This window comes from Monodelphis domestica, chromosome 3 (assembly GCF_027887165.1).
Source record: "Monodelphis domestica isolate mMonDom1 chromosome 3, mMonDom1.pri, whole genome shotgun sequence".
NCBI lineage: Eukaryota > Metazoa > Chordata > Mammalia > Didelphimorphia > Didelphidae > Monodelphis > Monodelphis domestica.
This window is the reverse complement of record NC_077229.1, coordinates 317,395,964-317,423,611: the sequence shown is the minus strand read 5'-3', so window position 1 is coordinate 317,423,611 and position 27,648 is coordinate 317,395,964. Positions and strand designations below refer to the sequence as shown.

General features: G+C 34.1%; 1 protein-coding gene across 29 annotated transcripts in view; it reads right to left on the bottom strand.

Moving 5' to 3' along the window:
* CSPP1 (centrosome and spindle pole associated protein 1) overlaps positions 1-27,648 on the bottom strand; it is a 141,941-nt gene that overhangs the window by 29,996 nt on the left and 84,297 nt on the right. For 23 of the 29 annotated variants that reach the window (XM_016431486.2, XM_056824011.1, XM_056824018.1 and 20 more), the window contains 11 exons: positions 24,570-24,722; positions 21,244-21,356; positions 16,901-17,050; positions 16,290-16,439; positions 14,274-14,369; positions 13,131-13,197; positions 12,473-12,590; positions 11,672-11,808; positions 10,094-10,234; positions 8,535-8,581; positions 7,602-7,665 (listed from right to left, as the gene is read on the bottom strand). In XM_016431486.2, the coding sequence (XP_016286972.1) occupies positions 7,602-7,665; positions 8,535-8,581; positions 10,094-10,234; positions 11,672-11,808; positions 12,473-12,590; positions 13,131-13,197; positions 14,274-14,369; positions 16,290-16,439; positions 16,901-17,050; positions 21,244-21,356; positions 24,570-24,722 (1,236 nt within the window). The remainder of the gene's footprint in view (positions 1-7,601; positions 7,666-8,534; positions 8,582-10,093; positions 10,235-11,671; positions 11,809-12,472; positions 12,591-13,130; positions 13,198-14,273; positions 14,370-16,289; positions 16,440-16,900; positions 17,051-21,243; positions 21,357-24,569; positions 24,723-27,648) is intronic. The other 6 variants (XM_056824027.1, XM_016431496.2, XM_056824039.1 and 3 more) reach the window with 2 other exon arrangements.

The following is a 27,648-nucleotide window of genomic DNA, read 5'->3' as shown; positions in this document are numbered from 1 at the left end:
TAAAGAAGGAAACTATAAGCAAATTAGGTGAACATAGAATAGTATACATGTCAGATCTTTGGGAAAGGAAAGACTTTAAAACAAGCAAGAACTAGAAAAAAATCACAAAATATAAAATCAATAATCTTGATTACATCAAAGTAAAACAGGTTTGTACAAACAAAACTAATGCAACCAAAATTAGAAGGGAAGCAACAAATTGGGAAACAATCTTCATAATAAAAAACCTCTGACAAAGGTCTAATTACTCAAATTTACAAAGAACTAAACCAATTATACCAAAAAAATCAAGCCATTCTCCAATGAATAAATGGGCAAGGGACATGAATAGGCAATTTACAGTTAAAGAAATCAAAACTATTAATAAGTACATGAAAAAGTGTTCTAAATCTCTTATAATCAGAGAAATGCAAATCAAAACAACTCTGAGTTATCACCTCACACCTAGCAGATTGGCTAACATGACAGCAAAGGAAAGTAATGAATGCTGGAGGGGATGTAGCAAAGTCAGGACATTAATGCATTACTGGTGGAGTTGTGAATTGATCCAACAATTCTGGAGGGCAATTTGCAACTATGCCTAAAGGGCACTAAAAGACTTTGATTCAGCCATAGCACTGCTGGGTGTGTACCCAAAAGGATAAGGAAAAAGGTATGTACAAGAATATTCATAGCTGACCTCATCGTGGTGGCAAAAAATTGGAAAATGAGGGGATACCCTTCAATTGGGGAATAGCTGAACAAATTGTGGTATATGTTGGTAATGGAATATTATTGTGCTCAAAGGAATAATAAACTGGAGGAATTCCATGTGAACTGGAACGACCTCCAGAAAGTGATGCAGAGTGAAAGGAGCAGAGCCAGGAGAACACTGTACACTGTGAATCTTAAAAATTCTCAGACCCTACTTCAGAACACTTGGTTAAGACCATTCCCCATTTTAAACAATGAAGGGACTTGATCAGGAATGTGGGAACTCTACTTCACCCATACTTAAGCATGCCTTAGGGGAAGATAAAGTTGTAAACTCCTTGCTGAACAATGAAAAATACTTAACCCATACTTATAGTAAGGCAAAAGCTCTTAAGCTGTGCCTATTTTTAGATCTACTACTTAAGGGTGCTATGTACCTATAAAGGTCAGGCAACTTGTAAACTTGCAAGTGGCAAAGAGGTGAGAAATTACTCAAAAGTTTAGTCTACTCAGGTGTGAATTAAGAATGGTCTGTCCTTTGGAAAACGTCTACTATGATTGGTAGATGTGAGAACTTAGGGGAGGTGACATAGGAGAAAATTCTCTTTAAAAGGAGGACTCTCTCTGAGAGATGGAGGCTGAATAAGATTGTGCTGGCCAAAGCTAAACTGGTGTCTCTCTGAACACTAGAATCTTGCTTGGACAAATCTTGTGGTGAGTTGATAAAAGACTGACTGATCTCTCTCTTAGGGCTTGGGCCTAGGCTGGCCTGGGCTGGCCCTTTTCTCATTGTTTCCTCTTTCTCTCTTTCTTTAAGTCCTTCATTTGTATTAATTAAAATCTCCATAAAAACTCAGCTGACTTGGGTATATTTCATATTTGGGAATTTCCCCCTGGCGACCACTTTATTTTTAATATAAAAAACATATCTTTGCGGTGACAGTTTAAGGCAACCACTCTTTCATCTGTCACAGTTTATAGCCAAACACTACTTTAATTATTACAACACAGAGACTGATAGATATACTGTGGTACAATCGAATGTAATGGACTTCTCCATTAGTGGCAATGCAGTGATCCTGAACAACTTGGAGGAATCTACGAGAAAAAACATTATCCACATTCAGAGGAAAAACTGTGGGAGTAGAAACACAGAAGAAAAACAACTGCTTAGGGTCGAGGGTATATGGCTGGGGATGTAGACTCTAAATGAACATCCTAATGCAAATACCAACAACATGGAAATAGGTTCTGATCAAGGATACATGTAATACCCAATGAAAGTGCGCATCTGTTGTGGGAAGGGGAGGGAGGGAAATAATGTGATTCTTGTAACCAAGGAATAATGTTCTAAATTGACTAAATAAATTTTTTTAAAAGTATAGCTGGATCAAACTAATTATTTTCTAATGGCTAATTTTTATACCAGGATGAATTTAAATTGGGGGAGAAGGGGAGAAAAAATGTTAAATGAATGCTCTAGCAATAAGGATGAAGAGGTTCATTCCATATTCCATCAATAACTAACAACCCAATTAAACTGATGAAGAACCTTTTAGAGATGGAGTGCTGGGCCCTGCCCCTGCCCCCAGACTGAGTGCCACATTAGGCCCCTCCTTAACCCCCTCCCACAGGGGAGGGAAGAAGAGTTCCCATTGGCTGCTGGGCAGAGGGGGGAGGGGAATGAGGAATGTCCTCAGGCACATGGAAGGGGGAAGGGCAACAGCTCTGCCCTGAGTTCCTCTGGTTTTCTAGTAATGAACTCTGGCGGGCGAAGGCAGGCATGCCCATTGAGAGGGCTCTGTATGCCCTCTTTTTGCACAGGTGCCAAAGGTTTGCCATCACTACAGGTATGCATATATCCAGGTTTAAATGTATCAAATAGGACAATTTATTAATACTACTCAAGGACAGATTCCTCAGGTTCAAAATTTCCAGGAGAAGATGTAACCCTGAAGCAGACACTTATAAAACAGCTAACCCAAGATGGAAGAAAACCCCATGGACATTAAACTACATTCTTCAATTCTTTTTGTCCTTCTGATTATATGTTTATTGTCCATTGTCTCAGGGTATCCTAGCCTTTTTTGGAAGGTTTATGACCTAACGTTGTTCAAATTGCTTTTACAGAAACATTTATTATAGTATAATTGTTTGCTAGTTAATATTTAAGAAACTCTTTTGGATTTTGGATAAGTTGTCCATATTTTTGCCTTATCAGATTCCTATTCTGGTGTACAAACTGACTTGACCTATTGTGTGGTGAGCCCATATATTCAGTAATTCTAATGTGATGATACTTCTGGAAGTATCAAAGGAAGGAAATATGGGATAAGGGGACAAAAGTTCCTGACTATAATGAACCCCAGAGACAGACTTCAAGTTTCCTGAGGGTTCCCATGAGTAACTCTCGTCACTACTCGTGCCTTAACATCCCTTACCTGAATCCCTTTCAAAATGCACTATGAATTTCCCTGACATGTTTCAGTAATACAAAGATGCTCTGCCTAGCCCTTACCCACATCCTTAGAAATAATCCTGTTTCAAAGCATACTGACTTAAATTTGTCAGTTATTTTAAGTGAGCTTATAAGAGCTTATAATAGCTAGCTACTACAGATGTGTTCACTGTATCACTGTCACCTCTAATCAACACCAAAAGACTTAGCTGCTCAAATTAGTCCTGGGAAAATTCTCCTCCAATCTGTCCAATAGGTAGATTTCTTTGACATACTAAACTCAGATATAGTACTTTACTGGTCTCCCAAATCTAGAAATATACACTTTTCTCCAACAATTAAACTATTCTTTTTTGTAGAACCATCTGTGTTTTATGAATAGTCCTCTTTCTGAGTTTTTTTGTTTTTGTTTTTGTTGGTTTGGGGGGTAGGAGGTCTTATAAATGTTACCTTGAACACTGCCTTTGGAAAACATATATAAAGAATTTCTTGCACCAGACTTTGCCATATGCCTTGGCTGACCTGAATAAACAGTCAGAGTGAGTAGCTCACTTCACTCTCAACTGATTTCTTACTGTAACATTATCTGACCCAGACCTCAAAAATCCATATTTGTAAGTGACATCCAGCACTATAATTTGTAAGTAACAAATGTTTGTCAAGTACTACATGATGAATATTCTATTCTGTTCCTAATCAGTGTTTCTTAGAAGGATGTGTAAAGGAATTTTATCATTTCCTTCTTCCTTACAATCCTTTTCATCTGCTATGAGGAAGGAAGAAGTTTTGTTATGTCTACCGATATGATCTTATATTATCATGAATCAAGGACTATATTTAACATAGATTAGGCAATGATGATATCAGTAATTATTTTTCACTAATACTGCCATTGTTCAAATACTGGCATTTTATGAACCTATATGTAACTAAAAATATAATAATAGTGCACATTTCAATAGCATTTTAATTTACACAACTTTTTCCTGACTACAACCCTATGAAATAAGCAAATCAAGGAGAGACAAAAGGATTTGTCTATGGCTGGAGCCAGGATTCACAGTTAATATGAATCTCCTAATTCCAACTCATATTCTTTATAGTAAATAATATTATAACTTTCTTAGTAAGAAACTTAAAAATATTCAAATCATACTTTAAAAAATCATAGCAGGGGACAGGTTGGGTAGCTCAGGGGATTGAAAGCCAGTCCCAGAGATGGGAGGTCCTAGATTCAAATCTGGCCTCAAGACACTTCCTAGCTGTGTGATCCTGGGCAAGTCACTTAACCTCCATTGCCTAACCTTTACGAGGGAGGGAGGGAGGGAGGAAGAGAGGAAGGGAGGAAGGAAGGGAGGGAGGAAGGGAGGAAGGAAGGGAGGGAAGAAGGAAGGGAGGGAGGGAGGGAGGAAGGGAGGGAGGGAGGAAGGAAGGGAGGGAGGGAGGGAGGAAGGGAGGGAGGGAGGGAGGGAGGGAGGGAGGGAGGGAGGGAGGGAGGGAGGAAGGGAAGGAGGGAGGGAGGGAGGAAGGAAGGGAGGGAGGGAGGGAGGAAGGGAGGAAGGGAGGAAGGGAGGAAGGGAGGAAGGGAGGAAGGGAGGAAGGGAGGAAGGGAGGAAGGGAGGAAGGGAGGAAGGGAGGAAGGGAGGAAGGGAGGAAGGGAGGAAGGGAGGAAATCATAGCACTTTACAATCTAATCACTTAAAACCAAGTAATAAAAATGTTTTAATATATTAATCCAACCAAAATAACTAAAAAGAAAAAGAAAAATATTAATCCAAAAGATTATATACATTTGGTTTATGAGTATAATAGAATCACAGCCACTTTAGAGCTGAATAAGATGATTACGGTCATCTAATTTTACTCCTTTCTTTCATAGTTGAAGAACTGAGATGCTGAGAGCAAAAGGAACGTGCCCAGAGAAAATCAAAATTAGAGATGTGTTAAATTGAGTCTCCATTTTAATTTTGTCATGCTACTTTTTAAACCATGCTTGACAATCTTTGATGCTTATTAGGTAACCTTTATTAAAATTATCTGAATATTTGTGTCTCTTCCTTTCATTCTCCTATTTTCTAAGTTGCCTCTAAAGTGCTGGACCTAGAGTTTCATCAAGACCCAAATTCAAATCTGGCCTGACACTTGCTAACTGAGTGAACCTGGGCAAGTCACTTAACCTCTGTTTGCCTCAGTTTCCACAACAGTTAAAAAAAAAAGATAACCTTAATAATCACATATACCTTGTAGGATTATTATAAGGATCAAATGAGATGATATTTGTAAAGCACTTAGCATGATTTGTACACAAAAGGTACTATATAAATGCTTACTCCATCTACCCCCTCCCCAATTAGAGTACAAGCAACTTGTGCTGGATCCTCTTTGGAGTTCCTTCTGTCCACCTTTCAGAATCCCTAACTTCCTTCAAAGCACAGTTCAAGTGCCCCTTTCTATAGAAGACATTTCTTAATAATTTCAGTTATTAATGCTCTACCTTTTGGCATTGCTTTCTATTACTTTGCATAAACTTTCTATTTAATTTCTCTGTGTAATTTTTTCAGTTGTCAAATACAAAGTAAGCCCCTCGAATATAACATACAAGCCCCTATTTCTTTGTTGTCTTTATATCCTCAGCACTAAACATGGTACCTGGCATACAGTAGACAGTTAATAAATGTTTGATAATTTACTGAGTATTTGATCTCTGTACAGCACATAGCTAGAGATTGGTTCACAAATATCTGTTAAACTGTTATTAGATAAGATAAATAACTCTCAAAAAAGAAATTGATAAAATGCCCTTATATTAACAATTAACTTATTCATCTTAAATTTTAATATAATACATACACACACAAAAAAAGTCAACATTGCAAAATATAAAGATCAATTATAACTCAAAAAGCGATTCATGAAAAACCACTCCCACTCCACCCCTTTGTGGAGGGGAAGTCAATAAGTACTGCACAATACATGTGTTTTTGTACTTTTATGTATTAAGTACTTGTGTTGATTTTTTTAACCTTTTCTTTTTTCAGTGTATCTTCAAAACACACTATTATATAGAATGGCTTTCTAGGAGGAGGACAGATAAGAGTACGGGGAGAACTATAATCATGTAAAAAAATAAAAGACATCAATAAAACCTTTTAAAATGTTAATATAGCAAGCATGAATTATTCTATTAGCTTATTTATTAGAAACTTGTCTAAAAAGAAATTTCCATCGACCCCATAATATGGTATAAACTGTCTTGGTAAATAAAGTAGATGATAATATATTTAATTATATAAATATGTTTATATACCTGTAATACATATACTTAATCATAAAGTTATACTGAAAGTTATTTGTTTTCATAATTCAGAATCTTGAAATGCTTTAGGGTCATTATGAAGATAATGTCCAAAATACAGCTTTGTTTCCTCAAAATAACACCCAATACAACCAATATTTAATAACAAAAGTTAGATGCCTAGGGGGCAGCTGGGTGGTTCAGTGGATTGAGAGCCAGACCTGGAAATGAGAAGTCCTGGGTTCAAATCTGGCCTTAGCCACTTCCCAGCTGTATGACCCTGGGCAAGTCATGTGACCCCCATTGCCTAGACCTTACCGCTCTTCTGCCTTGGAACCAATGCATAGTATTGATTCCAAGACAGAAGGTAAGGGTTTAAAAAAAAAAAAGGTAGATGCCTTTTGTCTCCTAGTAAACAATAGCTAAGGGATTTTCAAAGTGCCTCTTTATGAAGATTTTTTTTATATTTACATTAGTTTATATTTACATGTTTATTTGTCTAACCTAGCTGAGGTTTTTGTGGTTAGATGATGGAGATCCTAGTGCTTAGCACATAGCATAGTACTTGGCAAATAATAGGTGCTTAAACTGACTGATTTATCCTCAATGAGCTGCATGTATATGGCTTGTGCTGGCCAGGTAATCACCTTACATGAAAGGCAGACTGTGCTAGCACAATGAACTTGAACCCTGATCAGAGAACTAAGACTCTGTTCACTGATCAATCAAAAAGCAAGGTACTTTAAAGAATCTGGATCCCAATTGAGTTCTGAGATGATTCTACAGCAACAAAAGCATGCAACTTTGTCATCAAAATGTAACCTGATAACTTCATCAGGATGACCCTGAAACCTTTCCAGATTCTGAAATGTATTGTAAATTATCAAATTAAACTATATTCAATCTTGCTTTGTTGGGAAGTGAATATTAATAGAGCATAATTGCTTAAAAACTGTGAATACATGAAGATAATGGTCACTCTTAATCAAAATATGTCATGCCAGAATCAGAATACCATATTCTCTGATCATGCTTGATAATAAAGCAATTATCATATTTGGTCTGTTAAAATAAAAAAACAAAGGTAGTATGAAAAAGCATTACCACATAATTTAAAGTGAATAGCTTAGGCAAAGGTAAAATAAATTTACTCACCAATAAAAGCACTCTCGGACTCCAAAAGAGAATTTTTCAGGAAATCCCTAGTTTCATTCCTAGGCTATAAAAGAAGTCATAAAGATGGACAATAAACATACTAGCGTGCCTATTTTTATTAATTCAAGTGTTGGAGAAGCACATCAGAATAACTAACAAAAAGCACAAGTTTGCCACAACATAAATGGATGCACAAAAAGTGGAAGAAGAGTTGGCAGGGCATAGATTAGTTCCACATCCTTCCTTCAACTCCTCCCCTTCTCCAACAAGGAGACAATCATTAAATTTTGCTACAAATAGTGGAAATCAGCAGACAATCATAATGCACTAACACCACAACTGGCTTAGGCTGGATTTTCATGGTTTTCCAAATCTGCAGAAATAGGTAACTACAAGTGAGTTGGTTCTTAAGAACCTTTCTTAATAACACAAAGGCCATTTTGATCTTTTTGTCTTCAGTTTCACTGTAACAAAACCTTAAGCAAAAATCATTTCAGCTCTCTGAGCAAGCCAAATTTACAGGACCTAAAATGGATAATCTCTTCGATCCTTTCCAGTTCTAAAATTATGTCATTCAATGAATAAAAACAATAAGTCAAAAATAAGAAATCTTTAATCTGCGCTTTGTGAAAAGAATATCATTTACAACATAAAACTAAGTACTAAATGACAGTCAAATGCTACTTTATCATGAAAAGATCTAAAAAATATTTAACCTATATTTTGTCAGTGAACAACTTGAACAAGATGATGTAAACGTTTTTCTTGCATTACAGATTATTTACTGGAGGAAAGGTTAATTTTTTAATCTTCCAAAAGAGTTTTCATGCATAGACCCAAACTAGAATTCAATAAAATTTTATAAAGAATTGCTCCCTAAACTATTATATTGAAATGAAAAAAAAATGAAAGGAAAAGCTATTGGTTTCTTACCATTCTAGTATCTCCTAGGTTAATGCCAGGACTTGCATCAAGGTCAACTGCACTCAACCCAGACCAAAAACAAAATACAAAATTAAAAGTACTGAAGCACACACACAAATACATTTTTAAGTAAGTTGGGATCTTTCTGGCACATGAAAAATAAAAGGATGTCTTTCTACTAGATATCACCTGTTAGTTATATTATCATAGATTAGAAAAATATTTCAACATTAAGTACACCTCACAATTACTGAATCACCCACAACTCTGTGGCTGTTGTCATCAATTCCAGCAGGTAAGAAAACTCAGTATATTGTATCCTGAAATAAAAGCTTTTTATATGAGGAATTAATTCTAGATTTCTAAATTTTTAGAGAAAATTTTACTACAATTTAACAAGGTTATACATAAACACACACACACACACACACACACAAATAGCCTCAATCTTTCTAAAAGAGAATAAAGCAGAGGGCTGAAAATGACAAATTTATTCAGTATGTAAGGGCTTATTTATCCAATTATCTATGTGTTAAAGCAACTATACAAAGTAGAAACTTAGTTTTGGAAAGATAAAAGTAGAAAAAGTGTTTAAGAGCTAAAAACATCACATTTTTATAACACATTTCAATGATCCTGAAGAAAGAATCATCTTTCTTAAAGTGGCTCAGTGAGAAACAACTCAGAGCAAATGATTCCTAGCCACTATAGCACCAAGGAATTCTTATTTTAAATATGTCAAGAAATAACTAACTACAAGGAATCACACTGCTGCCATACCACACACACACACACACACACACACACACACACACACACACACACACACACACACATTTAGGAAATAATTTAGGAGAGGGAATTTGTTTTTCTATTACCTTCTATAACTATTTTGAATTTGGGGGAATATCAATCTATCATGCTAATAAAGCTGTCAATAATGTTATATTCCAGAAACTTTAAATTTAACAACTGTACCTGAAGGACAGCAACCTTTCATATACGACAAGCTGAATTAGTTTCCTCCCCAAGACAATGAAATCAACATTTTTAAGACTTAACTGACCCAGGAAATTAAGATTCGAACATTTGACTTTGCTTCCTGGTCTTCTAAGAATAAAAGCACTAGGAACAAGGGATTCCCTATGCTACACCTGTGAAGCATTCATGGTAAATGCAGAGGCAGGAGAGTTATGTCCACATGAATCAATGCTGTATCCATGCATCTGTTAAGTAAACTTCCTTTTTGGAGATGTATAAGATAGTCTACCATTGTTTCACATTGTTCCATTACCAAACCTGAACAAAAAGACTGATCAGTGTCAGAACTGATCCAGGTCATTTTTCCATAGATTTCAGAGTAGAATAAATGAGTTTACTTCAAAAACATCAATTTATTAATCATAGTAAATACACATGCAAAAGCATTCTTATGCTTTTTAAAGTATGGAAGATATAGAGTAATTGAGTGCAAATTACTTTCAAAAGTAGAAAAACATCATGATAAATAATCAAATTACCAAAAAAAAGTCTGAAATGATAACCTGTTTTAAGCTTTTATAGCTTACCTTCTTCATCTTCTCTCATTCGAAGTCTATTCAGTCTCTTCTGTTGCTCTCTCAGCAAAGCTTGTTGCTGAATCTCTAAGGTTTTATCATCTTTTGGAGACTCAGGATACATTTGTCTCACCTCAATTCGTGTTTCAGAATCTGGCATAAGAAATCAAATATTTTATATGTTACTATGATATTTTTGGAATGGATTGAAAATCTCATTTTAAAATAAGCTAATATAATTTTATTTTTGGTTTAGGACAATATGAATAATAAGGAATACATATCTCTATGATCCCTTTCTGACAATTACTACTTCTTTGGAGAAATTAATTATGTATTCAATTTTTTCCTACTCTTCTGTTTAGGTTTTTGGGTTTTTTTAATCTTTACCTTTCATCTTAAAATCAATATTGTGTAATAGTTCCAAAGCAGAAAAATGGTAAAGGGTCAGGCAAAGGAAGACAATGTGGGTTAAGTGACTTGTCCAGATAACACAGATAGGAAAGTGTTTGAACCCAGGACCTTCCATTTTGCATTGAGAGTTCTGATTTTCCATCTAAATCCCTTTCTAGTTCCCTATTTAAAGAGTTTTCTTTCATGTAATAATACTTGTTCTGAGCATTTTTTTCTCTTTGAGGTTTTACTAATTCTTTCTGTTTTTACACTGCTCTGTTGTTTTATCTGCTTTCAAGCTAGGTTCTTACTCAAGTTTTCTCTCTTGATTTTTTTGTCTTTCAGCTTTTTTCCTGTATTCCCTCTCACTCACATTTGGGCCTTATCAGTTTTTGGTTCTTTCCAACCACTGTGTTAAGGTTGAGCTAATAGGTGACCTCAGTCTCTTTGTACTAGGAGATATGAGAGTTGGTCAGGTCTGGGTCCCTGCACTTTGTAACCTCTAATGGGAAGAGGACTGGCTTTAGATGAGTTACCTTTATCTCAGGCCCAATAATTCTTCCCCTCTAGTCTGTGGCCCTGAATGGTCTGTGTATGTTTGTATGTGTGTGTGTAGGAGCAGGGAGGAGAGGTCTTCCACCTTATCCTCATTTTGCAGGGCTTCCCCCTAGCTAACTGCCCCATCCTAACTCTCACCACTGCTTTCCTTTGTATGATTGAATAGAATTAGCATATTAGTATCTGTGGATCAAGAGGGCATTCTGGACAAGTCACAGTAACCTGCAGCCCAGCTCCAAGTCACAAACCTGAGAGTTCTCTCTAGTTTCAGGGAATAGATTAAAGGACCTAATATAATTTCATAAGTAGTTCCATATACTTTAAAAAGGGCAGAAGCTTTCATTTCAAATTTTTAGAGGAACATTAAATAAAAATGCTAAGTATTTGGTGTTGAATCTATGGAATTTCAATTTTGTATGGAGTTTCTAATTTATCATGTGGTTTCAGCTTTAGTTACACTATATCTGGTTCATAATTCCTTTCATAAGAGGTTTTAGGATTGGAGAATTTGGAAGAAAACAACTACTCTGTCATCTTGTTGATCAGCCAGCTCTGGTATTCTAAAGAGGGCAGTTTTTGAAGTAGAAATAAGTAGATAATGTTTATGTAACTCCTTAAAGAAAACGATGCCTAACTTACCCATGTCTTTAAGAAAATTAAAGTCACGAATATTCTGAATAGTAGGATCTAGACCCTTGGAAGAAGGTCTTCTGACTGGAGCTTGCAATCGAAACCTGGCCATATCAAATATATCCATGGGATACTTTTCCCTTTTCCTATGGATGGATTAAGATATAATAGTAAATATAATTCTACATGAGCAAATAGGATGCAGTGTTTAAATTCCTATAGTATAAGCCCTTGAAAAATATCTTTAAAATCATTTATACAGTTTCTTCATATTTAAAATTATATTAAGTAAGGCTATGATATGTGACACATCTACAAACAGGAAACTGTGAATATTAGTGAAGGGACATTTGTATTTTTTTTAAGATTCTTAGAGGAAAAAATGTCTTTTACAGAATCATATCAAAAAAATGGGCTATTATTACATGTATTATATCATAGTCACGTTTCCTTAAAATATAAAACATATATATGTAATAGTCTAATCTTAAATAATCTTAAATGATTAAAAGGCTAATAATATAAGCATTATTCCTATCCCTTAATATTTATCTTTTATGGTAGTTCTACTGTATAATGTAAACATAAAACTTAATAGCCATCCACCTAAGACATAGAGAGGCCAAAGACTAGGTGATTGGAAATTTCTTAAAAGGGTGGGGCAGTCATCCCTCATTCTGTTCTTCTCTTGTAAACAAGAATATTTATGTCATAATTCCCTTATCCTATCTCTCTTAATCTTTGCCTTTCTGTGAATCACCACACTGATTAAATGACACAGAACAATGTGGAAAATGTATCAAGTTTTACCTGATGCTTCTTTCATCATCAACATCCACATATAGCAATTTCCCTTGAAGACGCCGCTCTTCACTACGAAGCTGTTTCCTCATTTCTGATAATTCATTTATTACATTTTTTTTCTCCTCTGAAATTTTTCCATTGATATGTGAAAAAACCAAGTTTATTAGGACAAAATGCTCACTCAGTCTACTTCAGAAAATAAAAATCTAGATTGACCAACCAAAATTTTAGTTAAGAATAGACTCTTTCTTCCTTCCTTCCTTTTTTTAAACCCCTTACCTATCTTAGAATCAATACCAAGCATCAGTTCCTAGGCAAAAGAGTGGTAAGAGCTAGGCAACTGGAATTAAGTGACTTACCCAGGATCATACAGCTAGGAAGTACCTGAGGCCACATTTGAACCTAGGGCTTTCCATTTCCAGGCTTGACGCTCTATCCCCTGAGTTATCTACCTATCCTTAAGACTATTTCTAATGCCAGCACTATATGTATACATATAATAACATAGAAGCATATCAGCAATATGCCTTTCAGGATATAAATATGACCACTCATACATTAAGAAACTAATATCCTAAAAGAAAGGTGAGTTGGTATGAGATTAGGAATAAATTTAAGAAAAACAAACACAAATCCTAAAATGAAATATGGAATTAACACCTACCATCTGCACGTAGCTGATTTTTCCTAGCTGGTACTGGAGGAGACTTTACTCTGGACCGTGGGCGATCCTATTTAATGCAAACATATCAGTGATAAATATACCAGTCTTGTATTTTTTTTTGGTCATCCATTTTTCATTTCTCTAGTACTTGTCCTCCTAATCAAACATAATTAAAAGTCGACCTGGCTTTTTCTTGCATAAAAATTGAGATTTCCATCTGTATTTACCACCTAAGTCCATTCTTGTACTGTTACTACAATTATTCTCAAATAGTCACAACTGAAGGACAGCAAGACTTTCCCCCTAATCAGCAGTTTAAGAAGTTGTTAATGAGAAAAGAGCATCATGGATATTCCTGCTCAGGGTAGGAATCCAGAAAGTCTGTGGTCAGCTGCTGCTCTGATCAGGAAGATTGAATACTAAAACATATGAACAATAGATGTGAGCAGTTAATATCTGTTGAATGAATGAATGAAATGAGGAAATACCTGCCTCTCAGCATCTACACAAGCCTACAGAGGGCTCAGCAGTGTATGTCAACCCTAGGTTGGTTAAAAAAGGTTGACTTACATGAAACTGTGGATAGAAACATGTCAAATTCAAAGTTTATTAGCACAGGTTTTAATGTGTCTTTAAAACTTTTAATAACTGATGATACTCATAGAAAAACAAGAAAAACTATATGATAGCTTTATCACTGTCACAAAATAAAGTGACTGCAAATTATTTCTTTCACCCCAACCCCCTTTATAGCAGTCAACAGTGTGAAGAAGCTGGAGTCCTGAATTAAAAATAAAGGAAAGGTAATGGCACTATAATCAGTTCTTAAGCAGAAGAACTATTTGAATAGCTCTAGCAATATTTAAATGCTCATCAAAATGTTTTTCTCATGAGCATAGATAAAAGGGAGCAGGAAAATGCTTCTCTGCAAAATTTTGTTAGAGCTAATAGTTTAAATTTATGTACTGTCTACCATGATTTACAATCAATCCTGATAATAAATTAATACACCCACTAGTAATTAAAGGTCTAAAAATTAACTCGGCAGTTTCATAATCAAAACATTTCATTGTATTCCTCCACTCCATTCCAAAAATAACAATTTCTAATGCAATCACAATAATTAGTAACAATAAAGCATACATGAATGACAGTAGATGCAACTGAAGGAGGTCTCTGCACTTTGCCTTTGAGTATGTTCTGAAGAGCAGGAACCACAGGAGAAGGCGGTCTAGATTGCTGGGGAAAAGTGCATATGTTTTTAAAAAGTGAATATTCTTATTACTTCTCTTAATGAAATGCTTTTCAAACAGGTACAAAACATTCTATTAAAGACAAAAATAAATCAAGTACATCAACATATATTTATACAACAAAGAATGTTAAAAAACAAGGGCATAATATGCTTTGGAACAAAAAAGAAGTTAGGCTTTATATCAAAATGAAGTGTAGAAAATAGGAGTAGAATAACATAATAATTTAACTTAATATGCACTGTTAAATTTTACAAACTATAATTCAAAAGCCTGTGATTATTCTATACTTAATGAATTTGAAAAATGCAAGAATCTGACAAACACAAATGCTAAATAGTAACTTTCCTAACAACATTAACATTTGTTTGAGTCAATTTTTTCTTGTTAATTAACAGCAAAAAAAAAATTAATTATGACTACACTCAATTTGTTCTCTCTCATATTTTAGTATTTGTACCACATAAAACCCTTTTGCTTTCATCATCTATCTTTTTTGTATATTAGGATCATTTGGTTATTGAGACAAAGAGCCTGAATAAATCATCATTACTTAGTGACAAATTTTGCTTTGAATATGGAATAAACTCCAACTCCTCTTTGGCCAGTGGCATGTCAAGGTATGGAAATGACCCTGGGTTGTTTAAAGCTATATAACCATGGTCAGAAACTAACCAATTTTGGAGTGGTTCATCAATAGACAGCAACTCCTAAGAACTACCTAGACTTCAGAATGTTGAAGATGGAAATCCGTATCTGGGGAGAGCTATTCTCCACTGTGCTATATCAATAAAGTCACAAATCCTTATCCTATATTTCAACTCCTATTAGTTCTTCTGTTCTGTCTTTTTCAGTACAAGATCAATCATCTTCCTTACAAGTGAAAACAGAAAGAAAATAAGAGCTGAGTAGCTCAGCCTTCTCTGTATCATCCCATCCTGTTTTATTTTCCTCAACAGTCCTTGAGAGCCTCAGCTAACTCTGAGTTTTATCAATGCTGATCCTATTCTTAAAAGCACTGCAACAATGACGGAAAAAGAAAATAATAATAAATGCTGCAAGGTATGTGGGGGAATTGGGACACTACTGCACTGCTTTGAATTATGCCCAAAGGGCTATAAAACTTTATATTCTTTGATCTAGCAATAACATTATTAGGTCTGTATCCCAAAGAGATTTTTTAAAAGGGAAACAATTTGGATCTTATAATTTCAGAAAACATGTAGAAAACTGTTATTACATGTAATTAGGAAAATAAAACTATTTTTTAATTTAAAAAAACAGAAACAAAAAGAAATTTTAAAATGTTTAAGTATTTACACAATTCACTATATTAGTCACTGAAGAAATATAAAAAAATATACAAGATCTCCTGCCCTTGTGGTGTTTATAGTTCAGAAGAAAATTTCTGAAATTCTCCAAAAATCAAAGTTACATAAATCAAATAATATTCTAGCTGCATTAAGGGGTCTAGCTTGTGGGGGGAAAAAACACAAAATGATGTGAATTCAGTTTATAGAATATGATCGAACATAATGCATTTGTTATATAAATTCAAATTTCATATTTTCTTAAATCATGGCACATCTGTAATTAGACTTAGATTGTGAGAGAAAATAGCTTTCTAGAAAGAAAGTTCCATAGCCATAGATCAAATATCTCAAGACAGCTGTCTCACTGATGTGTGCCCTTGGACACAAAAGGAAACAGATAAAATGACTAAAGATAACCTCAGTGGAAGTAATAAGACATTATTACTGCCTCAAAACTTTTACCATACTGATCTGAACCTGTTGCACCATATTCACACATATTTGACAGAACAAATCATATTTCGCCCTGACACTGGTCTAACAAGTCTTTTACAGAAGTAATTTCTTTGAAGAAATTTTAGTATCAAACATACCCTGATTATCTGTTCTCCAATTGGTTTTTGTCGTTCATAATAATGTTGAAGTTGTAAATCATGCTTTTCTTCCTCTTCTTTCTTCTTTCTCTCTGCCTCTTTTCTTCTTTCTTCAGCTAACCGTATCAATTCTTCATTTTTTACTCTTTGCTGTAAAGATGTTTTTAAGGGTACAAAAATAAAATAAAGCCTAAGAAATCATTATTAATAGAAAATTCACACACAAAAGCACCCAATCCCTTAAGAATTTTAATTCAAATGCCTGAAAAGGGTCAATGAAAATTTATAGCTTCTTTTTTAAAAAACCCAACTCCTCTATGTTAAAGCTTTAAAACTATAGCTAATATTAAATTCACAGCTCACCAAAAATTAATTTTGGCTTTTAAAAGTTTATTATTTTTTCTGATTCAAATCACTGTCTTTTTCCTTAGTAATTATGTTCATGACACTAAGTCTGTACATATTTAAATAAGCAAATGTTAAAACAAGCTCCAAAATGATTCTTACAAATGCATACATCATATACCAAATACTTCTTTTCAGGTGAAAGCTAATAAAGATCTAAATGCTTTTAATTATGATTTTTTAAAAGTTGATTAAAATTGGTACACCTCCTCCTCTTTCTCCCGTTTCCTTTCTTGTTCTTCTTCATATTCTTGTTGAATTCTGGCCCTCTGTTCTGCTAGACGTCTTTCTTCTTTCTCTTCTTCAAGTCTCCGCTTCTCTCGCTCTGCTTCCTCCCTTTGTTTCTTCTCCTCAATCTAGAGAACAAACCTAAATATGAATTTTTTACATCTACTGACTAATGACACTATATTTTCTATTATTCTGTAAGTTATACAATCCATTCCTAACCTTAGCCATTATCATTGGTTGTCTATTGACTCATTGTACTCATTTACTGCATGCCCTCTGGGTTAAATACAAAACAACATAAAAATCTGAACTAGTTTTGCACTGACAACCCTTTCAGGTAAATGCCATTCTTTAAACTTCTTCACCCTTTAAACGTGCTTTGTTGTTTTTAAACAATTAAACTCAGAAAAATTTTAAGGGCTATAATCCTCCCCCTATGCTTGAGTGTACCTCAAGACTACCCCTGGGTGTAAAAATGGAGATTTGAACCCCGGACTTTGATCCCCAGAAATCCTTGGCCACTTCCCAGAATGTTTTGTAACTTCACCTGAATTCCCACCTGGGACGAGAACAGAAATTGTATTTAAGCTGACTCCCTGCCTACTTCGAGTCTCTTGGCTTCCGCTTCTAGGGACACATGTCTCCCAAGATGTAGTAAGTGAAACTGAATGGGCCTTTTGGTCCTCCTAGCCATGTGCTTTCTTATTTTGTATTTTCTTTATTTCTTAATCTTTAATAAACCTCATAAAAATAAAATACTTTTAGCAGAGAAACTAATTTTAACTGCTACATGGGGGGGCGGGGGGAAAAAGCTGGGTAGCACAGTGGATTGAGAGCCAGGCCTAGAAATGGGAGGTCCTGGGTTCAAATCTGGCCTCAGACACTTCCCAGCTGTGTGACCCTAGGCAAGTCACTTAACCCCCATTGCCTAGCCCTTACCTCACTCTTCTGCCTTGGAACCAATACCCAGCATTGATTCTAAGACGGAAGGTAAGGGTTTTAAAAAGAAAAAGAAAAAAAAAAAAGACTACCCCTGGGTATTGTCCCAGTTCTAGACCTGTATGGCCAACTGCCTATTAGGCATCTCTACCTACATCCTACACACACCTCAAACTCAATATATATTTTTCTAAGGTCCCAATTTCTATTCAGATTCTATCTTTGTAGTTTTCAACCATAAAGTTAGAATCAATTCTTATCCAATTGCTTTTCAAGTTATGAACACCTCTCTCACACTAAACCCCTTCTCTTCACTGATAGCATAGCTTGCCTTAGTTCTAAGCTTTTTATCTCAATAACCTCCTAATTGTTTCCCCTTCTTCCAGTCTCTCCCCATCTCCAATTCATTCTCATATACTCTTGGGCAGAAAGTTGTTATTCAGTCATGCAGTCATGTCCAACTCTTCATGACCCCATTTTGGGTTTTCTTGGCAAAGATACTGGAGTGGTTTGACATTTCCTTCTCCAGGGGATTAAAGCAAACAGAGGTTAAGTAACTTGCCTAGAGTCACACAGCTAATGAGTGTTTGAGACCGGATTTGAAGTCAGATCTTCCTGATTCCAGGTCCAGTGATCTATTCACTAAGTCACCTAGTTGGCTCCAAAGGGTATGTATAGCAGGAGTTAAATGGAAGCTTGCATGAAGCAGATGGTTCAAAATAAGAAGTTTGGAGATGAGTGAAGATGTGGGTTAGGATCAGATTTTAGAGAATCTGAGAAGACAGGCTACAAGAGTTTGGCCTTTACCCCAAAGTTCACCCCTTTTCTAGACTTCTCTATTACTGTCTAGGGCCCCAACACCCTTCTATTCATCCAGATTCTCAATTTTGGCATCATCTTAAAACTCCAAAGCTCAAACCACAACACCCCAATTCAAACCACACATCTTTCAGTTGCCAACTTGATGTTCTCATCTTCACAATTCGTCTCCTTCCCACCACTCCTATAGCCACCACTCTACTTCAGGTCTTCACCACTTATTTCCTGAAATACTGAAATAGTTTCTTATTTTGTCTCTCAGACTTTAAATCTCCCAACTCTAATCTATTTTTGATAAAGCGATCAAAGTAATTTTCCTACAGCACAAATCAAATCCCCACTGAATTAACTCCACCATCTCCCTATCAACTCAGAGATCAATAAAACTCCAATACTTGGCATTTAAATCTGATCCATTCCTACTTTTCTGGCATATTTACACATTATTCTCCTCGACACTCTAAAATCTAGCCATACTGGCCTACTTGTTCCTCACACAAACCATATTCTTCCCTCATCTTCATGCTTTGCGTTTGCTGACCCAGATGCACTCCTGCTTTGCCACCACCTCATGAAATCAATCCTTTCATTTCCACTTAAGACTTACCGTAAGTGTCATCTACTATGAGAGGTCTTTTCTGGTTCCCCAACTACCAGTGCCTTCCCTTCCAAAGTACAGTGTATTTAATTTATGTCTTGAATATACTTCTGTATGTACATGTTCCTTCCACAATTATAATGTAAGCTTTAAGGACAATATTTTGTTTTCCTTTTGTATCCATGATATCTGGTACATAGTACTTGCTTAATAAATGTGTGAAGACTGACTGATAATTATGAGTAGAGAAGCCCTAGATCTATTTCATCATGGAAGTGACATACAGTCTAGGAGAGACTTAGAAGAAGAAAAAGAGCTTAGGGTATAAGAGTGGGAATAGAGAGGGAAAGATGTGAGATATATACATCAATAGAAAAGATCAGATTCAAAATTAAGTATGAAACTTTAAAATGTAAATTTATGTTATTACGGTTAATTTCTAAGTTGTTTATTTTTAGTTCTTGATTTCTTTTTAAAAACTATGGTAGCTAGGTCTCCAGGATTTTCAACAAAAATCTTTCTCATTCATAAAGTAGCTAAAATACCTTATCTCAAAAAGAAATAAAAGATACTATACTACAAACCAAATCTATTTGTATAATATGTAAATATGCTTGGCCTTTAAGTATTAATGCTTAAAGAAAAATAAGAAGGTGTGGGTAGGTGACAGGTAGAAAGATGTGAACCAAAATAGACCAGAGAGGAAAAGAGATTTCCTTGAGATACTTGAGTTGGAGTTGGAAGAAAAAGGAAGTTAATGAGGACATGACAGTACATGTGAGTAAGACTTCATGAGCTGAAATGAAATTAATTGATATTATGAACAAAGACATTGAAATGGTAGGAAATACATGTTTTAATAAATACCCATTCCAGAAACTAGGTATTACTTTGGCCTCAATGATTAGGTGGGACAAGGGCAGGATGGGGCATAGTTGAGGGAGCTAAGTAAGGAAGAGCTTCATATCATATATACAACTAGTCATTTAGACATACTGGATAGTTGGATTTCTCATTGGAGTCTCTATGTGTGTGTATCTCTACATATATGTTTGTCTATATAGATGGATGAATATATATGTATAATCATAATATAAAAACACACATACCAATTTTCCTATTTTAAATTCCACTAATCAACAGGCAGTTGGGCATGTCATTATAAAATATAAATTGAAAAATATTTAGGATTTATTTGAACACTTAGAATATGAAAAATGTTAAAAAACTCAAATATTGCTGATTTTCAAGTGCTCAATTAGAACCTTTCTGATCTCATAGGGTGAGAATTTGCATCAGAACATTATCTAATCTTAACACATACATAACCCAGTGAAATTGCTTGTCAACTTCTGAATGGAGGCGGGGAGAAGGGAGGGATACAATATGAATCATGTAACCTTGGAAAACTCATGTATAAATTTGTTACTAGAATAAAATAAAGAACAAAATTTTTAATAAATAAACTAATCAATGAAAAAAGAACATAATCTAATCTACAGTTTATTATAGGATAATAATTCAGTTGAGAATGTCAAAAAGAGTATGGCCCATTAAATTGCTATAGCGATAAACATAAAAGTAATCTTTTTACAGTATTAAATATAAAATGAACATTTTCCCATATTCTGTTTATACAGTAAATAAACTACTATGAAAACAAAATATTTACATGTATACATGAAATGCCCCATATATAATGTTACTTTGTACGTATTATGTAAATTATTTTATTAACCCTTAAATCTAATATTTCATATATACTTTAGAATGAAAATTATTTGACATCAAACACATACATAACATTTTAGAATTTACAACATATTAACTGGCAAGATCTCTTTCTAGCTATATATATGCATATGTGTGTATATATATATATATATAGCACAAAATTAATTTTATAATATATTTCGGAGATGTGTATCTAATGAAATTTACCCCAAAAATGGTATAGTTCACCTGAAAACGAAGGAAATTCTTGTATGCTTCTTGCTGTCTAATCTGAAGTTCAGTGAGCGGTTCACCAAAAATGTTTCCCCGGGCATAAGGAGAACTCTGTATACCTAAATGAGCTTGAAAAAGATATTTTGCAAAATTTAAAATTAGCATATGCTCAAACAAAAAGTTATTTTCAATACAAAAGGAAAAAGGATGAAGAGTTTTCTAAATTTATCTTTTGGGAAAATATATTAAATTTGCCATTCCAGCAGAGAAGAGGTAATATAGCGAGATGCTAAAATTCAAATAAACCTAGGTCAAAATGCAAAAAAATGAAGGAAAAGAAAAGCCACAGTGAAATGTAAATAAAGCCAACAGCTGAAACAAAAAATACACCTACATGAAAAAGATCCAAAAAAAAGTGTAAAAAGAAAAATAGTTAGGCAAAAGTTATCACTGTAGAAAAGGCTCGATGTTATGTACATAAAATAAAATATACATTTGAATTCTGATAAAAATGAATAACCTTTATTTAGAAGGTGACTTTCAACTGGTTGAGATGCTCTTCTGTAATACATGTATATATACATGTAGTATTTAAAATTACTAATTTAATTGTGATCGATCTAAAATATAAATTCTACCAACTATATATAAAATAAAATTTGGATTATTCCTTTTAATTGTATTTCTATAGGTACAGATTTTCTATAGAAAACAAAAGGTGCTTCTCAAAAATAATATCATATATAATTCAGAGCAATAAAAATTTTGACATGGACTACTTAAAATAGTGCCATCAATGTCTTTACAAAGGCTATTTTCTTTTCATTTGAAATCTGACTGCCCCCAAAATGTATTTTTTAAGCTACCTTTAAATCTCTGTTCAGTCTTCTGAGCTTCTCCAATATCTAAATTTCTCTTAATCATTTAGTTTTGAGCATATTACTTATTTTGCTAATGAACTGACTAATATTTTATATTGATTTTATATTAATAATATATTAATTTGCTTACTTGTCTGTATATTTAAACTTAACTAAAGTTTAAAAAAGCTTTTTTTAGAAATACTTTAAAAGTAAACAATAGAAAATGAAATTATTAGCAAAAGAAAAACCCAACAAAATTGTCAGTCACAGACAACTTTTTTCATATTTTCGTCAAGAAAATCCTCTACAGTATTACTCTACTAAAACTGAGAGTATCCTAATTAACCTTGCTGACAAAACATGAAGTACTATGTCAACCACCCTGGAGGAAAGGATTAAAATTCAAATGACATGGATAGAATGGAAAAAATAGGCAGATATAACTAGAAAGAAATTTACCAGAGAAGAGTAGGACAAGTTATTTGGGGCAAAAACAAACAGTAAAATACAATACAAGGTAAGTAAGTCTAATTCTGTTTAAATGAGACCAAAAAGAAAAAAAAACAATAAATAAAAGCAGGTCCCAAGATAATTAGCTAATAAGACTGTGGATACAAAAATAAGAACACAAAGAAACTAAGAAGAAAGTTTCCTTCCAAACTTTGTTGTTATGATATGGAAAAGTAAGAGGAAAACCACAAAAATAATGAAATTTTGGGAAATAGGCCCAATGAAGACTAAAAATCAGGGCATATCAGGCTATTTTAATACTTTATAATATTTTTAAAAATCATAATTTATATCATAGCATAAATAGGAATGATTTCTAGCACTGATGTGATATTTTAAAATTAATCTTTGTTTAATGAATGCAATCTATGCATGAAAATTTTTTAATCTCATCACAATACTTGAATTGTGTTGATATTAAAGACATTTAATACTTTTCATCTAAAAGTGAAAAAAAATTATATATTCTATATTCTAGTACAGGGGTTTACATATGACAGGCAATTAATAAATGTTTCCAGAATTAAATTTTATGGAATTTGTGTTTTAATGTTTAAGCTGAGCACAATAGCATAAGAATAAAGGGGGCTATACAATTAAATTCTATTTCACTAATAGCAGAGTCAGTAGTAATAAACAAATTGCAGCAGAAAATAAAGGTGAAACATCAAAAAAAATGTGTATCATTGCACCTTGTAATATGTTTGGAACACAAGGAAAACTAAATAAATATTGACAGTCATTCATTTACACAAAGAATGGAATCTGAAATTTTTCCCTGTTTGCTTCCTAAAACTCTCTATGATTAAAAGTTAGCAAAGCAAAAGAAGAAAATAGGAAGAGGTTTTTCAAGATTGTTTCAAAGAAAAAGACTAAGCAAAATAACTTCTTTCCAGGTTTCTTTTAAAGTCAGTAATTTGGTTTCTCTAGGATTTCTTTCTTCTATTAACAATAATAATATATAATATAGCACTCAAAGATTTGCAAACTGCTATATCTGTATCTATATAAAATCTCATTTTATCCTCACAACAATCCCAGCATTAAGCTCTATTATTTTCCCCATTTTAGAGATGGGGAAATTGAAGCTGAGAAACTCTTGCTATTAGAGATCACCCATAGCTAACAAATGAATGCAGAAAGTATTCCCATTCTCTTATTCAAAGTCCAGTTCTCTCTATTGTGCCAACTGTACACCTCAAAACCTTCGAACTACATTTGAAACAACATAAAACTGAATTTTAAATAGAAGGTGTCAAACTCAACGCTCAAAATATATATTTAATGTACATACATATATGCATATAAATACAATTTAAAATAGTAATGCCTAATATATGCAAAACACTGTGCTAGGCAATGGGGATACTAAGAAAAACATGAACTAGTCTCTGCACTCAAGGAGCTTACATTTCTCTTGGAAGGATACATTTATTTAATTTCTTTGGTTCAAATCTAGGATTTCATTTGTGTGAGAAATTCTCAGAGTAGAAATTTCTTCTACTGAATCAGATGAGCAATTGAAAGAACTGCCTGGAGTTTGAAGTGAAAGTGACAAGGTCATGATCAAAGGGTTATCATGACTCTAGCTACATCTCCAGAGTCTCTTAAAACATTTATACAAATAAGTAAATATAAAGTAAAAACAATATCAATATTTAGAAATTTGGCCTATACTGGACAAAAAAACAAACCTCTACTTCAACTCCATCATAAAAAAAAGAAAACCAACAAACAGCCATGGAAACTGACAAGAAAGTTGGAGGACTAACCAGCAAACTATAAACTAACTACAATAAGTCAAAAAGAGACTCATGAAGAAAATCTGTTCTAAATGATTTGATTAACATGTTTTAGATCATAAGAATAAAAAGATTCTTAATAGGGCATGATATAGAATTGTCACAGTTAAGAGGAAAAAATATGAGATACATTAGAAATGTAATAAAATAGAATGTGATTAAAAACCTGAATTCTTATTTGCAGAATCTTCTAGGTTCTCAGCATTTGTGGTGGCTAAATTTTGGTCTAGGGAAACAACAGCCCTTTTGTCTTCATGTGTTCTTGCATCTGGGTTATGGTAGGCATCTATATTTTGTCTGTGCATCTTATTCAAATCAGCTAAGAAGGAAAAATAAGCCATTTATTTCTTTAAATACATTTACAAATTGTTATGCTTACTACATTTGTGTATGTACAAATATACATGTATGTATTTTTTATAGGAGGAAATAGTTGACCATTCTTATATTAGAACATGAAATAAAAAAAAAAGAAAAAGATAGAATACTGGTAAAGAAAAATGTTGTACTGAAAACTTTTTTAAATCAGCAAAGCTTATGGGAACCCTTAACTGACATGATCCTGTAATGTTAAAATATAAATTAATAGAGAAATTGAAAAAATTATAAGATTCACCAAGAATAAACAACAGTTACATTACCTATAGTTAGACATAATCCTATCTCATGTGACTTCAGGAATGCAGGGCTAAATCAATCTTAGGAAAACTATAACCATAAATTAATAATAACAAGAAATGTCACATGATTACATTAATAGATGCACAAAAAGCTTTTATTTACAACACAAAACACTGATATTTTATTCCATTTTTAAAACAGTAAAAAACTTCAAAATAAATGGACCTTCACTTGATATAAGTAGGATCTCATGAGGATAAACTAGCAGTCTTTTGAACAAGATCTAGGGTAAGGCAAGAATAGTTATTATCATCATTACTATTAGAAATGCTAACTATAGCAATAAGACAAAAAAAATCATAAATTGAGGGGAAATAATTAAGCAAAGAGGAAATATAATTATTGATTTTTTACATATGCATGTCCATCTTATACTCAGGAGCCAAAATTAATTTCCTTAAGCAGAGATCTGATCATATTCTTCCGCCACTCAATCAGCTCCAAGGGCTTCCTTTGGCTTCTCAGACAAAACGTAAACTCTGTTTAACTTCTGAAGATCGTCACCATCTGGCTTCAATCTATCTTTCCAGTTTTACTGGACATTACTGGACATCCGGTCCAGAAAAACCACCTTTCTCTTTCTCTGTTCTTTACACAAAACTCTCCATATCCAATCCCACCATCCTTGGAATACCTTTCTACCTACATCAGGGAATCCTTTCTATTCTTTTACAATTTAAGAGTCACTTTCTACATGAAGACTTTCCCAATTCCTGCAATTGCTAGTATCTTCCCTTCGAGTCTATTTTTTCTTTATCCATTTTTATATTTATTCAATTCACATTAGTGCTGTGAATATTTATGTAATTAATGCCTCTCTCATTACAATGTAAGCTCTTTGTGTGTAGGTACAGTTTCCTTCTTCCCAAGTTGTATCCCAAGACCCTAGCACAAAGTAAACAGTCAGAAAATACCTGATGATGGTCTAAGAAGGGGAAGAGGTGGCATATGTGACTTTAAAGATTTAAAATAGATGCTAAGGGAAGTGGGGTAGGAAGATAATGGGAGAAAAAGTTAGCTGACAGTCATAAGGACCCACTTGGATATATATAACAATATATATCCCTATATAACTAACAACAATGGGAGTTCTTTCATCAACATTCAGCAGTACTCTGAGGAACAAAGAAGGCAGATGGTGAGAGTAATCCAGAGCCTAGGTTTGGGAAGAAATAAGCAGCAATAAGATCAGGGTAGAGAGCAGTGCAAAGTTCAACTAATTAGCATTAAGGTTTGGGAATAAACTTTTGAGAAAAGATGTAAGCTAGGACATGGCAAATAGGGAAACTGATGGTCAAGTGAGGCCAGAAAAAAAGCTGAGATTAAGAACTGAGATACAAGGGAAGATGGAATGATAGATTATAAGAATTATGAGTAATAATTGTAGCAGTGTTTCACTTGTGAATCATGATGAAATCAATGGCATAACTATTCCTACATGTGGCTGCAATAAAGGTAGAGGCTACAGAAACTGAAGAAGCTGGTGACAAGAAAACAAGAGCATTTGAGGGTATGGCCACATGTAAACTGAAGTCTATTAGCTGGTTCTTCCATTACTCAAGGATGTAATGCATTTGATCTTGGTGACCTGAATTCATCAGGGATAAGTACTCTCTTACTGTTTAGCCATATCCAACTCTTTGCAATCCTGTGGTACTTAATGTCCATGGAATTTTCTTAGCAAAGATACTTGAGTAGTTTGCAACAAGAGTGGGAATGAACTGGAGATGAAAAAGAATAGGATCTGGGAGAATACTTAGAAGACAATGAGCATATAAGAGCAAAAGGGAAGATGAAGACAAATGGGAGAGATGTGGCAGAGAAGGAATTCATAATAAAGACTTAGAGACAATTTTCTGGAATTCCTCATGAGTCTATCTTATTCTAATATGATTCTCTGCTCTATTCCCACCCACTGTTGACCCAGTGTGCTGCTGCTTCTGAGTAAATAGTGCCCCTGTAGCCAGGACCCCAAGGCAAAGGAATCTTCTGGGTCAAATGGGATATCAAACATGCTTCCTTCTTCTCCAAATTGTCTTCCTCATTAAGCCATATGACAATTTGCATACAAACTTCAAAGGCTTGGGTCTTAGTGCTGATGGTTCTTATTGCTCTGTAGCCAGGTTATCTCATTGGGATAAATGTTAACAGAGACTAACATTTACACAGTGCTTTAGGTTTGCAAAGCATTTTAAAAACACTATCTCATTTCAGTCTCATAACAACAACCCTAGGAGGTAAACGTTGTTATTATTCCTATTTTACAGATGAGGAAATTGAGGCAGATGGCAGTTAAGGGACTTGGTCAAGGTTATACAACTGGTAAATATTTAGAAAATACATACAGAAAATTTTTCCTCAGTCTCTCCCTCTTCAGGTAAGAGTCTTTTTGATTAAATGTGTGTGTGTATGTTTTTTTTTAAACTCCAAGGAAAAACTATTCCAACTGGCCCTCAGATTCATTCCATCCTTGGCCAGGAGCCTGGCATTCCTGTATTTTAAGCTATGATTCAAAAATCCAAATCCCATTCTCATAGACCACTGTCTAACAAGCTCTCCATTTT